This window comes from Oncorhynchus kisutch, unplaced genomic scaffold (assembly GCF_002021735.2).
Source record: "Oncorhynchus kisutch isolate 150728-3 unplaced genomic scaffold, Okis_V2 scaffold900, whole genome shotgun sequence".
NCBI classification, from domain to species: domain Eukaryota; kingdom Metazoa; phylum Chordata; class Actinopteri; order Salmoniformes; family Salmonidae; genus Oncorhynchus; species Oncorhynchus kisutch.
In genome coordinates, this window is record NW_022262845.1 from 107,042 (window position 1) to 124,068 (window position 17,027).

Sequence of the window (17,027 nt, forward strand, 5' to 3'; positions counted from 1 at the left end):
TGTGTCCAAAACACATCCTACCTTTCCCAATGATAAGTAAAGGCCGTTTGGCCTACCTTTCCCAATGATGAGTAAACTTGAGTGTATGCATTATAGATATGGGCTTCATAGAAAGTGTTACAAAGTGTTCTCTGTTCATCTTATACATCCAGGTTTGGCCGGGGTAGGCCGTCATTGTAAATAATAATTTGTTCTTAACTGACTTGCCTAGTTAAATGAAGGTTAAATAAAATAAAAAATATGAAGTGCTTCACTATAAATATGTTTGACGATGTGGTTTGAAGTACCATTATCTTGCACAAACAGTAAGACGACTATAGACAGAAATCAATGCAGTAATGTTTTATTAAATAAAGGCTCTGATTAAAATAGTAATAAAATCCGGCATTTGGCTAATTCTTCTTCCCAAAAGCTTTTCTGAATGGTTTGGAGACGGCTCTGGAGATAGCTCGTAACACCCTGACTATGAGAGGGCGTTTACGGGACTGGGACTCCTGGGGAGCAGGGGCCAGTGTGGTTGTCAGGGCCTCCTTGGGTGGGGAAGTGGATAGAACCTCACACTCAGCATCTGTGATAAGAATATTTCATAATCAGAAAATGAATGTGTGTATCTGTCTGCCTGTCTGTCCGCCTGTATCTGTAGTCACCGTTTTAACAAGCTGGCCATAGGGTGATACATCAATATGACATAATCAATGCTTATCACTTACCCTGTGAAATACGAGTCTCTCTGAGACGTTTGGTAGGCAGAGAATCCTGTTCAGGGTGGCTCTTCGGTTCCCCTTTTGTCTTGAATAGCTGGTGACAAAACACATCAGGACAACTGAGCCTGTGTAAAATATATGGCATGCATCCCAAAAGGCACCCTATTGGCTACGTAAGGCACTACTTTTGACAAGGGCATATAGAGCTCTGGTCAAAAGTAGTGCACTATATAGGGAATAGGATGCAATTTGGGACACAGCCATTGACTCTATCCCATGTATATTAGGATTGTATTACAGCGGCCTCACTCAACCTCCTAAAGACAATGACAACAGCATTGTTCTAATGCAGAGACAATAGGGGTTTAGTGAATCTGTAGGGTACATTTCAGCCCTGCCTTACAGAGGTAATCTAAAGACACTGAGCCCTCTACCTTAATCCTGATCTTTGGAATCTTGATAATTTTGGGTAGGAAATGCCACTTCCTGTTCTCCTTAGTCTCTTCCCCCCTGGCAGAGGGAAGGTGGGCCATGCCGTCAGCCTTTACATCAGCTGGGCTAAGGCCCCTGGCAGGGAATTCCTCAGTAGCATTAAGGTCAGCCACAACACCATGAGTGATGTCACTTGCGGCATGGCTGGTGTCTAAGTAAGAAGAGCAAGCTGGTGTGACCGACCTGGGTACAATAACTGGGAGAAGAGGACGCAACAATGGAAATCAGTCACTGTGTCCCAAAAGGCATTCTCTTCCCTTTATAGTGCACAACTTTTGAACAGGGCCCATAGGGTCTGGCTCTGGTCAAAAGTAGTGCACTAAATATGGAAGAAGGTGCCATTTTGGACGCAAACAGCAAAGTTCACATCATAAAACGCAATGTAGTGAGCATCATGTTACAATGAAGTCCTATGCAGATGAAGAGGTACTTTCACTTACCATCCTCCATTGCAGACTTGGACAGATCAGTCAGGCTGTCCATCACCATGTCTGTCATCAACTTGATGACCTGATCCAAAACCCTGTCAGCGGTGGGTGGCATAGGCCTACCCAAACACTGTCCCAGGAGTCTGCTAACAGAAGTCTGGGCAAAGCTGTAAATGAGCTCTGACGCATCGTCCTTTGACAGCTTCCTCAGTGCTGGCTTTGGCAGCGCTGGTTGAGAGAGGCTTCTGTGGCCAGTCGTGGATTGAAGCTGGCGGCTTATGGTTATCTCCTGAATGAGACCATGGACCTTTGCGATCAGGTTGCCAGACGCATCTTGAAGGGCTTCAATTGACAGGAGCCTATCCAGATTTTCTTCTGCTGTAGTCATCTCTGGGTCGTCTGTCTTCAATGTGTCCATTATAGTTTTCACTATGATACTGGTGTCAGATATGTTTATTTCTTGTTGACTCACAAGCGCTGACTGTGAACCTGTCTTGTCCATTGCGTTAGAGGTATGGCATTCTGTCCTTGTGATCTCATTGGCAGCACTCATGTCAGGCAACAGGTCAAGGCTCTCCAGTAGAGAGTCTAACATGTTAGTGGCTATCAGACACTCCTCACTTGCATTCTGCCCAACAGATGAACTCTCAGAGTTGGCCAATCTGCACTTGATCACATTTAGGATCAAGCTGAGCGTCTTCTTTGCAGTTTTGCTAAAGCCTTCTTGGCTGACTGCCACTGTTCCGTCTTGTAGAGCCACAAGAGGTTCACAACTTGCACTCAATCCACTACCATGGAGAGGAGAGGCTCTCTTCAAACTGGTGTCGCTCACAACTGACATACTCAGAGTGACATCCTCACTGCATGTGTCAATTACATGGTGGTCTGTGGAGGAGCCACTCGAAGACACAAGGGCTTTAGACCTTTTAGTCAAACTGACTTTTGAAAATGGCTTCTCACTTCTCACAGACGGAGGGCGGCTCCTGTCCTTAACAAGAGCAGTGTCAGGGGACTTTGAGCATCTGAGTGTCTCCACAGGGGTGGAGTCCAGCACATCTTTGGCTGTGGTGACTGACACGGGTGGAAAAGACAAAAAGACGTTCAGTCTGTCCTTTACTCTGTGGTACATGGTTTGAGCAGCATCCAATAAGGTGTCAAAGACAACTCTGGGATTGAGCTGGGACTGCAGCTTTTTCTCTCCTAGTGGGAAGGAGTCTGCGTCCTCCACTGTGTACTGGGATAGACTTTCAAGGTCTTGCATGATCATATTCACTATGTCTTCAGTTGTAGAAACCACATGGTGTGAGAAGGTGCTGCTAGGCATGCTCTGTGGCAAAGAACAGTTGGCTTCGCTAGCAGCTCTGAGAATGGCCTCACGCACAATCTGTTTGGCCGTAGCTCGGAACTCAGCACTGTGAAAGCTCTGGATGGAAATGTTAGAGGTTCTGCTGGCTACACTACGAGATCGCGTGAGCGTGGCAATCTTGGATGACTCACTCGAAATGGTGAGGCTCTCCAATTTCGAAATTATAGAGTCCAACTTCTGGTTGAAGTCGAAGGATGCATTTGACATGCTCTCGCATTTGACTTCCTTTGAAGTCTCCACCCTCAGCACCGAGATCACCTGTTTGATGACCCCTTTAGTGCAGGTGTCGAGGGTGAGCTGGTGGGCTGAGGACATTGAAGAGGTATTACTGTCTGTCTTCTGTACAGGAGATACCTCCACAGTGGTCTCAGTTACAAGTAGTCCAGTGTCATAGAACTCAATTTGCACAGGAGTATTTTTTCCCTCAGTGAGAAGGTGAGAGGTGAAAAGCTTCCTCAGTTTGTCCAGGGTTTTGGTATAAATCTTCTGGGAACCTGAACTCACTTCCATCCAGAACATTTTGCGACCTGATTTCGTACGCATGGAGGTCTTATTGACCTCAGATACCTCATGCAGGTCGGAAATAATTCCACCAAATAGATCAGAGGATGCATCCTCAATATTCTCCGCGGAAACGCAGATAGACAGAACTTCCGACAGTTTCCCACAAGTGTCGGTTTTATCCAGCATGCCAGTATATGTCACAGCTGCATCCTGAATGACCTGAGTGATGCATTGCTCAGCTTTGACGATATACCCCTCCACTGGTTGACCATGGAGGATGTCAACTTTATCAACAGGGAGCACATTCTGAATATTCACATTCTCCTCTGATGGGCGTGGGCTGTTGAAGATAATGCTCTCAGTGACCATGTTAGAGGAGGCGAGAGATGAGTCGAGAAGCAGAGACCTGTATATTGTCGAGGTGGACATCTCTGGGTGCTTAATCATAGCAGCCTCCTCCAAAATGGCCGACGGGCCCTGGAGGATGTCAGAAATATCCATGTCCTCAATGCTCTCTACCAGAGACGATAGTAGGTCTCTGGCTGACAGGTTTGTAGGTCTCTGGTTCTCGAGCTCCATTTTGATTGCTTGACAGACAGTTGCTGCAGCAACAGCAGAGCTACAACACAACTGCTTCAAGGTGGAGTCAGAAATAGATGATGACAGATCTGTCATGGACATGGTGGAGAGTTGACTCTCAGAGACAAAGGGTCTGAGTTTGACAGACACCTGTCTGACCAAGTCCCCAGCAAGAGCTCTCATATCTATTGCTCCATTAGCTGAGTTGTAGGAGCAGGCACTCTGTGGCCTTGACGGGCTCCTGCTATCCAAAAATCCTGTTATCCCAAAAACCTCAAGTACAAGATCCACAACATCGGATGACACTTCTGTCATTCTGTTGTGGGACAGAAATTGACTTGGATGAACGGTGCCTGCATTCAGAGTCCAGTCGCAAACAGAGTTGTTGGACTGACTCTGGACTAGTGGAACTAGACAGGTTTCACTTGGACCTTGGCCAAAGAGTTCTGCCATTTTGAGCAGAACTGATCTTAAGACCTTTGACTTGGAAACGTTCAGCAGTGGGTCGTTGTTGGACAGTCTGGTGGACGGTCTGCTAGCCGATCTCTGAACAACTAGGCTTTGTATTTCTGCTGAGATGGCAGTGAGAAAATAGGTCAAGGGGCTGGTCGCTCGTCCCTCGTTTCTTCCGTTGGCTTTAGCCTTAAAGATGCTATCTATGATGATGACTATAACCTGTCCAGCCAGAGGACCCAATATGGCCTCAAGCTCCCTCTCTAACTCAAGGGGAGACTTGTGGCCGTGCGCAATATGCTCTATGGCATGGGAATACATCTTAGCAGACACCATGCTTAGCATTTCTTGGGCAAACTGCTGACTTGCTGAGATACTACCAGACAGCGGACCTAGAGTTCCCTGACTGAAACTTCGCATTAGCTCAGCCAATCTGGAATTGAGAAGGTTCATTACCAACTCTACAATACCCATCATAAACCTGGTGTCCGTTGGTATTTTGACAGGTCTGTATTTCTCCCGTCTACTCCAACTGGACGACAGTACGATCTCACTCTGCGACTGGCCTCTCTGGACCATGTTGAAGACAGAATCCTCAGAGATTCCAAACACAGAACTCAGTGGTGCCGAGTGGGGTCTGTGTCTCATCTCTCTATCACCACCCTCAGGTGAGGAGACATATCGCTCTTCGTCAACACTCAGCAAAGAGGTCATGGAACTGCAGAATGCACAACAGAAATTAATAGTACATGATAACAAAATACAAAATATGATCCAAGAATTTGGAAGTACCTAAGTAGTATTTCTCTCTAGGTGGATCTGGAATGGATATTTGTACTTATAACAAGGGACATGGGAATAATGTTTTTAGAAAAACCTACAAGAAGAGGAGGGGAAAGGGGTAAGTACCTATGAGAGGAGGGGATAGGGGTAAGTACCTGTGAGAGGAGGGGATAGGGGTAAGTACCTATGAGAGGAGGGGATAGGGGTAAGTACCTATGAGAGGAGGGGATAGGGGGTAAGTACCTGTGAGAGGAGGGGATAGGGGTAAGCACCTATGAGAGGAGGGGATAGGGGTAAGTACCTGTGAGAGGAGGGGATAGGGGTAGGTACCTATGAGAGGAGGGGATAGGGGTAAGCACCTATGAGAGGAGGGGATAGGGGTAAGCACCTATGAGAGGAGGGGATAGGGGTAAGCACCTATGAGAGGAGGGGATAGGGGTAAGCACCTATGAGAGGAGGGGATAGGGGTAGGTACCTATGAGAGGAGGGGATAGGGGTAGGTACCTATGAGAGGAGGGGATAGGGGTAAGCACCTATGAGAGGAGGGGATAGTGGTAAGTACCTATGAGAGGAGGGGATAGTGGTAAGTACCTATGAGAGGAGGGGATAGGGGTAAGTACCTATGAGAGGAGGGGAAAGGGGTAGGTACCTGTGAGAGGAGGGGATAGTGGTAAGTACCTGTGAGAGGAGGGGATAGGGATAAGTACCTATGAGAGGAGGGGATAGGGGTAAGGACCTGTGAGAGGAGGGGATAGTGGTAAGTACCTATGAGAGGAGGGGATAGTGGTAAGTACCTATGAGAGGAGGGGATAGGGATAAGTACCTGTGAGAGGAGGGGATAGTGGTAAGTACCTATGAGAGGAGGGGATAGGGGTAGGTACCTGTGAGAGGAGGGGATAGGGGTAGGTACCTGTGAGAGGAGGGGATAGTGGTAAGTACCTATGAGAGGAGGGGGTAGGTACCTGTGAGAGGAGGGGATAGGGGTAGGTACCTGTGAGAGTAGGGGAAAGGCGTGGGAGTTTGTGTGCTGCAAGTAGTTCTTGAACTGGTGCGTCTACTGGGTCCACCACGAAAGCTGAATCTGACGCTGCGGCCAAGAGAGGTCACTTCTCTAGCCACATTGCTTCCTGATCCAGAAGAGCTTGACGAATCAGAGAGCCTGATCTGCATGGTGAGGTCAAGGGCGGGAACGACCACAGTGGATGTAGACTCCATTACCCAATTTGTAATATCCATGCACCTAGCACTAAACTCATCTCTGCTCATCTGAAATGTTAAAAGACCATACAGAGTTAGTTTGTTAACAGAGCTGCACTGCTGCACCATGTGTTTACTCAAGCTAGTCAATTAAAGCAGTGGTTCAGGATGTTCCACAATGCTGGAAAGGGGGGCCTGAGTGAAAAAGTTTGGAATTCCTCTGAATTAAAGGTCCTGCACGATTTCCACCAATAAGAGTTTGGAATGTTTGGTCCATCTTACCAACATGAACTACTTTAGAAGTGACTATAACTCACCCCGGAACGCATATTCTCACTCAGCAGATTCCAATGGCTGAAAAGTAAATAAAAAAAGGTACACAAATAAACTACATGATATTACCTCTATTCTCTTAGATTACGTTATGGATGGACCTCTACGGAAGTAGGCCACATCCAAACATCCCTGATTGGTCAGTTGGTCAGTTGAGTCCCTTGTATTTGCCCGAGACGAGACACCTTACCTCCTTCTCAAAACCCATTGGACGAGATGGACAAAAGGGAGGGCTTTCTCATCCAATGGGTTTTGAGAAGGAGGCGGGAAGAGAGAACTCTAGGAGAATGCAATTGAGATTGTCCCTATGGGTACGTCGCAAATGGCCCATATTCCTTAAATACGGAACTATTGTTGACCAAGGCTCTAATAGGGAACATATCTAGGGGATGCACGGGGAACCAAAGACAACTTACCCATCCTTCATGTCCTGCACAAAGGTGTGTAGGTCTGGGTAGCTTCTCTTTCCCCTGCTGAGGCTGGTCTGGGAGGCTGCAGCCTTGCGGGTCATGGTAGTGAAGGTCACCACTGCAGCCTGATGGGGACAACAGAAAGCAGACTTAGGCTGGAATTCAATCAAATTCGCCATAGCACTGTTAACGCAGTGTCTGTTTACGAACTACTGTCTGCGTGTACAAACAGACATGTACACACACACACACTGTTATCTGGAAGCATTTACCTTTGCCACTCGTTCAGTCTCCTGGGATTGAGATGGCCCGGCTGTTTCTACATCATCACTCTCCTGCATCACACTCTCTCCTTCGACCTCCAGTGTCAGAGTTGATGTGGATGTCTTCAGATCAACCTGATTCAAATCACTCTCTCCTTCGACCTCCAGTGTCAGAGTTAATGTGGATGTCTTCAGATCAACCTGATTCAACTCACTCTCTCCTTCGACCTCCAGTGTCAGAGTTGATGTGGATGTCTTCAGATCAACCTGATTCAACTCACTCTCTCCTTTGGCCTCCTGGATTAGAAGACCTTTACTAGCTCAAGCTTGGTCAATTAATTTGTCATTTTAATCTTCAATGCGTCATTAAAGCACAAAACATCATACCTCCTGTGACTGAGATGGGATGACAATGGCCTCGTCCAACTCACTCTCTCCTTCAACCTCCTGTGACTGAGATGTGCCATCTGTCTTCAGATCAGCCTCCTGCATCTCAATCTCTCCATCAGCCTCTAGTGACAGAGTTGGGATATCTGTCTCTAGAACAGCCTCTTCCAACTTGGTCTGTCTCTCAACCTCTCTGTGATACAGAAAAAGGAATCTCTCTAAGGTCACTATAATGTGAGTGTGAGGATGTGTTCCAATTATAGAAGTAGAATCATAGAAGTAGAATGAATCCTTCTAGAATTAGGATAGAATCACTGGAATTCTATGGTTCCAATACTCTGAGATGACTCGGCCTATCCAGAGTTATATATTTAGAGAATTTGGCAAACTTTTAGAAAGGACTCCATGTTAGCGCCTTTGAGCCTTTCATTTACCCTTTCATTATAAGTCAATTATAAAATAGATGTTCAGGTACATATTAGTGTTTAAAATGTCAATATTGCGCATGGGGAGCCAGCGCTCATATGGATATCTTTGATTATACTGTGTCATGTAATGTATACATTTTGATGTAAATGCAACATAATCAAATCAAATTTATTTATATAGCCCTTCGTACATCAGCTGATATGTCAAAGTGCTGTACAGAAACCCAGCCTAAAACCCCAAACAGCAAGCAATGCAGGTGTAGAAGCACGGTGGCTAGGAAAAACTCCCTAGAAAGGAACATAATGCAGATAGATGTCCCATCTCTCTAAATACATGGCTCTGGGCCTACCTCTCCGTAGGCGGTGACCTTTGACCTACTACATAATCTGTATCTGTAGGCCTATGTGATCCTGTAACCAGTCACAAATGTGTCATTAGTGTAAATCACTTACCTGTCTTCCTTCATAACATCACCGTCAATGATGGGGTCACCCAGGTCTATGAGGGTGAGGTCATTCCCACTGACCTCTGACTCCTGAAAGACAGCAAGCACAAAGTCATGTTTAGATGTCACCTACTGTGTCGCCTTTGGCCGTGTTGAAAACAACGGACTTCCGACTTCAGAGTGTTCAAGACAACCGAAAAAGAAAAAAAAACTCAGACATGGAGAAATTGTTTTCAACAGTCATCCAACTTGGATTTCCAAGTCAGAAGCAGCACGGCTTGGCGGGTCATGTTTCGGAGGACTCCTGACTCGACCTTTGAGAAGTTGCAGCGATGAGACTAGATCGTAACTACCAATTGGATATAACAAAAAAATGACAAAAACTCTGGCAACTCTTTAGAGCTCCAAATTTCCGACCTAAAGATCACGGAAGTCATGATTTGACCAAGATCACTTGCCTTGAAAGCACCATTAACCCAACACTCCAATTGTCACATCATAATGCATCATATGCATAGAAATAGAATCATCAGAACATCATGTCAGGTGTACAGTTCAGTTTACCAGTCAAATTGCCGTGATCAGAGACTCTATCCTTTCTAGTGATTCTATTTCTATGGTCACATCATAATGCATCATATCTATGCTTGTGTCCGAAATAGCACCCTATTTCCAATATAATGCACTTATTTTGGCCGGAGCCCTATAGAGTGCCACAGGAATGAGTCATAATCCCCATAAAACATCCCCATAAAACATAGTAGTCAAACAGGGACTTTTCCCATAGTGGATTTTAGAAACACTTAAAATAAGGGCTGTGTTTCAGGTAGGCTTACCCTGGTGTGACATTTTGATAACTGTACATCTCTCTAGGACAAGGTGACTTTTATCAATATATTCGCCTGTATTTACCCCCCAAAAATGAAATGCTAATTATCTGCTAATGTGGCTATCATAAAGAACTACAAATGCCACGATGATCATGCTGATCGAGGCAAAGGTAAGAATCTCTTGATTAACTATCTAATGTTAGCTAAATGTAGTAATTAATAAATTGGCTACATTTCTTTAAATGGCCAATTCTGTGAAATGTTTAGTGCAAGTTTAAAATTGACACAAAACCTCCTAAACCCGTTTAGGAGCTTGCAGGGATTTGTAGTTTTGCATGTCTACTTTGATGCTAATTACAAATTTCGAATCTGAGAGTAAATAGAGCCAAATGTATTGCTAAAAGTCACCTTGTCCGTGAGAGATTTACATGGTTCTAAAAATGGCACACCAGGGTAAGCCTACATGAAACACAACCCTTATTTGATGTGTTTCTGAAATTGCCTATGGGAAAAATGAATGGGGGAAAAACGATTGGAACCATTTCCCTCCCTGTTTGACCGCAAGGTTTTATGGGTATTATGACACCTCCACCGTGGGGCTAAAAAGACGGGTTGGTTGTTTAGCAACAAAACTGGCATGTAACTAACTGGGTAAAATAGACAAAGTAAATAGACAGGGTTCGCTTAGAACGTTGACAACATGTAAACTATATTTAGTCTCTAAATGTTCATTGCAAACAAATACATTTGCATAATGAGCACTTGCTAGCTGAGGTTGAGTCATAACAAGATACACGCATTCCGGCCATTGATGAGCGCACGCATGTTTTTCAAGACCAGCCAACCAGTGTATGGATCTTAGTTAAAAGTAGTGCACTAGCCTACATAGGGAATAGGGTGCCATTTAGGACGTACATGTGAAGGTGGTGTCATAGCCTTTGACCCTAGACCCCCATTTGACCCACAACAGATTCTACTGTACCTTTAGCCAACTCTCATGACTCCCCGGCCATAGAATTTGTAGTTTGATATTACAGAATGAATAGCACATCATTTCATTTATTTAACAATATTTAATCCACAGTAATTAATATAAATGGGGATTTCAAAATAATTATAAACTGGTTGGATTGAGACCTGAATGCTGATTGGCTGAAAGCCGTGGTATATCAGACTGTATACCATGGGTATGACAAAACATGTATTTTTTACTGCTCTAATTAGGTTGGTAACCAGATTATAATAGCAATAAGGCACCTCGGGGATTCGTGATATATGGCCAATATACGTCGCCAGACCCACTGACTCCAGGTCATCTACAAGTCCATGCTAGGTAAAGCTCCGCCTTATCTCAGTTCACTGGTCACGATGGCAACACCCACCCGTAGCACGCTCTCCAGCAGGTGTATCTCACTGATCATCCCTAAAGCCAACACCTCATTTTGCCGCCTTTCGTTCCAGTTCTCTGCTGCCTGTGACTGGAACGAATTGCAAACATTGCTGAAGTTGGAGACTTTTATTTCCCTCACCAACTTCAAAAATCTGCTATCTGAGCAGCTAACCGATCGCTGCAGATGTACATAGTCTATCGGTAAATAGCCCACCCAAGTTTACCTACCTCATCCCCATACTGTTTATATTTATTTTATTTTATGCTCTTTTGCACACCAATATCTCTACCTGTACATGACCATCTGATCATTTATTTATCACTTCAGTGTTAATCTGCAAAATTGTAATTATTCGCCTACCTCATCATGCCTTTTGCACACAATGTATATAGACTTTTTTTCCTACTGTGTTATTGACTTGTTAATTGTTTACTCCATGTGTAACTCTGTCTGTTCACACTGCTATGCTTTATCTTGGCCAGGTCGCAGTTGCAAATGAGAACTTGTTCTCAACTAGCCTACCTGGTTAAATAAAGGTGAAATAAATCAAATAAATATACCATGGCTAAGGGCTGTGTCCTAGCACTTCGGGTTGTAAGAACAGCCCTTAGCCGTGGTATATTGACCATATACCACAACCGCTTGGGCCTTATTGCTTAAATAACATGCATACCTTGAACTCTTTCTTCTCCACGTCCTTGCAAAATCAGCACATTTCCTTGCCAAAATGAACGCTCCTCCAGCACTAGCGAGAATCAGACTGAACTGCTCCCGCGGTTTCTCATCAGTTTCAACATTTATCAGTGATGACGTAACAATGCTGTACAGATTTGACGCACTTCCGATCTCGTGCTGATGCAACGCCCTGAGCGGTTGAAAGCTCACGCATGGAAATCCTGCGAGTTGTTCACAAATGTAGGCTACTATTGCCCTTAAAAATGTAATGTTGTGGACGCAATGCAAAATAAAATAAAATATATAACCCACACCGATAACCCAGAGTTCATCATTAAATAACATTTATTACTCATAAAATATACAGCAAACTTCAGATACTGAAAGAATTCATGGGAGTTTCGAATTCAGTCACCATTTCATATGTACATGCTAGTTTCATCCGTTTAAAAGAAAGATCATCTCTTGTTGCTGATTTGGTGAACATAGCAAATGTATTGCACATATTTCCAGTTAAAATGATTTTCAAAAAGAGACAAAAACGGGGATATGAACATTCAATCACATACAATGATTGAGAGGTTTCATTTTAAAGTTAAAGCAAGCAAAACCTGTTAAAAAACATTGATTATAAGACCAAAGACAGATAATATAGATATTTATTTTCCAACAGAAGAAAATCTAAATGCTGTTGTCCTACCATTGGTGTACAGTGTTTCTCCTCTCCAAGGGAGACATGTTTTCCACCTCACATGCCTCGGGATAGTATCAGTGCTTTTCACAAACATTGTAGTACTTAGTGTGCATCATTGTTGTCGCTCATACAGGTGCCCCTACTCCTCCTAACCTCCCCTCAGTAACTAACGAGGCACAAAATGATGACATAAATATCACAAGAAAGAATACATTAATTAATCATTTACTTTCTAGAGGCCAAAGGACAGGTAGGTTTAATAATGTAATATGTCCATCAAAAAGTCCTGTTGTTCACATACCAGCATCCTAAATGGCACTGCTTTTGACCAGAACCCTATGGACCCTGTTCAACAGTAGTGTACTATTCAGTATAGGGTTCCTTTTGGGATGCATTAAATCTTTACAATTACTCATCAGAGCAAATGCTACCATTTTTTTATTCCCACAGAGCTTAAGACATGAATGATTTTATAAAATATTTGTTCATACAAAATGTATGATTTCCCCTCCTCCCACATGGATTACAGACAAGAGGCTAGGTGCGTTCTGACTGTCTTAGTGTGCGGATAAACATGACAATCACTCTCATGAAACTTAAATGAAACATCACTCCTTATGTCTTTTCTCAGCACAAACACTCAGCCCAATTTCTACAGTCAAAACAGGTTTTGAAAATGCTTCTTCCACATCTTTTGGTCCCTGTCTGTTTTGCTCTCAGTGAAGTGCTACTATCCCCTTGGACTACAGGTTATTGCCGTCATAAGGTGTGCGTCTGTCTGTTGGCCGGACACTTTCTACCGTTTAGGACCTTTGTGGGTAAAGGTAAAGATGGGGTATAGCAGCAGCAGTTCCTCTGAAGTGCAGTATCTGCTGGAAGGGAACCTGGTGGTATGAGAGGATGAGTGTGGGCCTGTTGTGCCTCCCCCTATCCCTCCCTCTTCTCTCTCTCTGTCTGAGGGACTCTTAAGGTTCCTGTGCGGACTGTCTCGGTTCGTGCCCTCCTGAAGCTGGCTGTGGTGATTTAAGACACGCTATGTTTATGTGTGTATTTGTTTGTGGCCTCTGGCCCACTTCGCTGTCCCTCTGTCCAGTACATACCGTTGTAGCAGGCCAAGTGTAGTGGCGTGTAGCCCTGGTTGTCTGTGATGACGGGGAGGGTCCACACTGACTGGGCGGTGTGTAGGAGCCACCCCAGTATCCCGATGTGTCCGGACGCCGCCACCAGGTGGACATGGCTCCGCCCCTTACCTTCCCGAACCAGGAAGCTGGCACTGTGCTGCACTCCTCGTGACCCGTCACCGCCTAGGAGGAAGGGAAGGGAGGGGAGACAAGAATGGATTTGAATAATTTATAATCAATTAAATAATAAGGAATCATAATAGGTATATTTGGGCATAATTTATATTCCATGCTAGATCCCACACCAAAGCCATCCCTAGTATTTCAATGGCCCATCCCTAGATCAGAACAAGCCTCCCCCTCTCTTTCTGTGTGTGAGCGCGTACAGCCAATTACGATTAACTCAAATGGCAAAATAAGGAAATCATCCTCATCATCACTGTGTAGAATATGCATGTATTTTACACTAATCAGGAATAGATCGGAATATGGTGTGTGAGTCTGTCTGGACAGTCAACTTCCTGTGGAAAATCTACACCATGCTTGCATCCCAGATAGCACCCTATTCCCTATGTAGTGAACTACTTTTGATCAGGGCCTATAAGGATCTGATCAAACGTAGTGTACTAAATAGGGAATAGGGTGCCATTTGTCATATGGAGACCACTACAGGAGCAGGTAGGCTTTACTCACAGCGAGGTGTAGAGGGCTGATGGGAGCTCTGACATCAGATTCGTTCAGGATGTCTGTCCCTGAGGTTTCAATTAGTCGAGGAAAGAGAAGACCGGCCAGTTCAGACTTGGAAAAAGAACATCAAGAGTGACGATGCGTCCACGACAAACATGCAGCCACACCTTAAAACCTACTGTTGGGTTCTGAGAATATGAAATATACTAATTCATGTCACTGAGGGAGAGAGCTTAATGTATAACGTTTACATTATGTCAGGATATGTTTTTGTTAGCCATCAGGCATCCTATGGGTGGGATCCTCTGGGATGAGAAGAGACACAGTCTGGTACCAATCACCATGTCAGCCTTGAGTTGGGGAGGAGTGAGCACTTTGGGGTAGCGGTCAGGTCAGATGAAGTGAGGAAGAACAGATATCACTAAGGTTCTGTCTAGCAACAGAGATGCATTGACTGTTTAGATGTGTAGGAGGAGACTCAGCATAGGAGAGAGGATTAAATATCAGTGCTTGTGTGAATATGTTTTTTGTCTAATGCAGCTTACCCTTTGCAGGCAGGTACCTGCAAAGGGTAAGTCCTAGGGGGTAAGACCCGGGTGGGGTTGGTTACCTGCTATACCTGTAACGAGAGGGTGAAAGTCTCAGCCTCAGTGGCCATGCGGCAGTAGAGTGGGTGTGGATGGATAAAGTGACATGCTTGTGTACTAGGATAAAATGTTGCCATTCAGGGTTAGAAGAAAAGCAATAAGATACTCGAACGCTGTTGGATTTGGGTGTATTAGCAGTAGCAATAAAGAGAGGTTGGTTTTATGCCCTGTTGGGGTGGGGAACCATGACAGATTATGTGGAAATAGGAAGACAAGTGTGAATCATTTTGGTAATGTGTGTTATCAACAACAGTGATATTTGAACAGATGGAGATGACTATCCATAACAATAAAATCCTTCATACAGTGAGGTTAGGTTACCATGCTTGTCCTGCCCCACAGCTGTAGACACAGCCTTCTCCAGGTCCTCAGACACTAGCTGGAGATCCATTACAGGATGTCTGTCACCTCACTGAGCCCCTATTGCAGGTTAGGGGTCACATCCACTTGAATGTCCTTCATATGACGAACCTCCTACAGAGCAAATGAGGAAAACATGATATATTAGGATTTATGTTAGTAGCAATAGAATATGGGAATTTTATCTCAACGCTACCTACAGCTATCATATTTATTTATGTATGTGATCTATGTAAATAAATAAATATATCACAGCTGTAAACTGTGAAGGACTATAGGTGGAGGCCTACCCATTTCCAGGAGCATTGTAAAACGTGGATTTGGGTACAGTGTTTATTTCCCCCTAATATCTTTGAAGATTACACCTAAAATAATTAGGCCTACTTCTTTCTACTGCTGATCTGAGACCATTAGGGTTAATCATTACAGATATAAATGCAATATATGGAGTAGAAAAGATTGCCTGCCCACCAACTTGATAAGAATCAACATGTGTTCTACATGGTCTATTTCTATCTGAACGTAACAACTCAATCAAGCTTGTTAATTGATCGTTAAGCCATGTTTGTCAGGTAAACTGTCATTTTTGTTTACCTGACAAACATGACGTAACGATCAATTAACAAGCTTGATTGAGTTGTTACGTTCAGATAGAAATAGACCATGTAGAACATGTGTTGATTCTTGTTGGTGGGCAGGCAATCTTTTCTACTCCATATATTCCATTTATATCTGTAATGATGGGAAGACATTACCTGTTGATAACAAAGACTAATATCCTTATCATGGGAGGTGTGTGAGAATTGCTGCGCTTTGTGTTGACTGTGGGGGTCGTTGAAGGTTGCTTCACTAATGTTTTATTTGGAGTGAAGGAGTTTGTTTGGGAAATATGCTATTAATATATGTAGCTATTTTGTGTGAACTCAACTTCTGTCAACACTTTCTCCTCAGTTGTTTACCTGTTTACCTGACCTCTTGTTACCCTGTTGGAAAGTCCCAGAAGCAAGATCAAGTCTCTCTGCAGAGGAGACTTGGAGGTAAGTGTTTCTTTCCACAACCCTTCTAGCTATGTTCTTTGTCACTGTCTATGGTGCTGCTGTGTTTGAACTCATTCAACAGCATAGAGTAACTCAGTCTAAATAATGTTGTCAAACCCTTTGCTTTGGTATTTTGCTTGTGTACCTTAACCTACATTTTTCAGAGCTGTCATCAAATGACGTCTCCATTGTGCATGCCCCTGGCCTTGCTCCGATCCATAGGGTCTGACGCAAAACATGCCAGAGAAGTTAAGGCCTGAAACATACTTTTAGAACTGCATGGGGTGCATGTTGGTCAACATAAATGGCAATTTGGCCTAGACCGTGTAGAACAGACAGGGTTTCTACAGCAACACGTCTCTCCAAACCATGGTAGCACTCACTCCTGCAAATGATGACCTGTAATCTGAGGCGCATGTCGTCTGACTATGAGTACTCTACTGATGCTGCAACTGGGCCGTCTGATGACGTTGCTGCTGAAGCTACATGTTAGTACAATTGTAAACCTACATCTTATCAACATACTTTGTCCATCATTCTGACATAATAAAACACTAGTGGTGGACCATACAGCTGAGCTGTGAGGCTAACACACAGCCCATTCACTCACTGGGATAAGGACATTCAGAATGTAAATGATGTGGTCAACTCATTACCCATGTAAGCAGCCCAGTGGATTGCTTGGCGGTCCTTGTCAAAGCATTAATGTTGGCTTCTCTGGAGAGAAGCAGCCTCACCATCTAACAGGAAAAGGAGAGAGAAACAAAACACAGGCTGAGGAATCTAAAGCAAAATCTGGCGTTGAAGCCGCT

At 44.1% G+C, this 17,027-nt stretch overlaps 1 protein-coding gene across 3 annotated transcripts; it reads right to left on the bottom strand.

The window, feature by feature from the left end:
* Nucleotides 1-327: 327 nt before the first annotated feature.
* On the bottom strand, nt 328-16,914 carry LOC116362914 (uncharacterized). 3 transcript variants are annotated; one of them, XM_031816928.1, is made up of 14 exons: nt 16,872-16,914; nt 15,140-15,292; nt 14,178-14,236; nt 13,464-13,667; nt 8,781-8,863; nt 7,957-8,092; nt 7,522-7,809; nt 7,256-7,374; nt 6,824-6,860; nt 6,301-6,575; nt 1,637-5,244; nt 1,139-1,392; nt 711-798; nt 328-568 (listed from the first exon to the last, which is right to left on the bottom strand). In XM_031816928.1, exons 2-14 carry the CDS (start codon nt 15,207-15,209, stop codon nt 393-395), a joined length of 5,397 nt encoding a protein of 1,798 aa, XP_031672788.1. In that variant the 5' UTR covers nt 15,210-15,292; nt 16,872-16,914; the 3' UTR covers nt 328-392. The 3 variants fall into 3 exon arrangements, with proteins under 3 accessions (XP_031672788.1, XP_031672787.1, XP_031672789.1); XM_031816927.1 differs by having other exon boundaries at nt 7,900-8,092; XM_031816929.1 differs by lacking the exons at nt 13,464-13,667; nt 14,178-14,236; nt 15,140-15,292; nt 16,872-16,914 and adding an exon at nt 11,668-11,794 and having other exon boundaries at nt 7,900-8,092.
* Nucleotides 16,915-17,027: the final 113 nt, after the last annotated feature.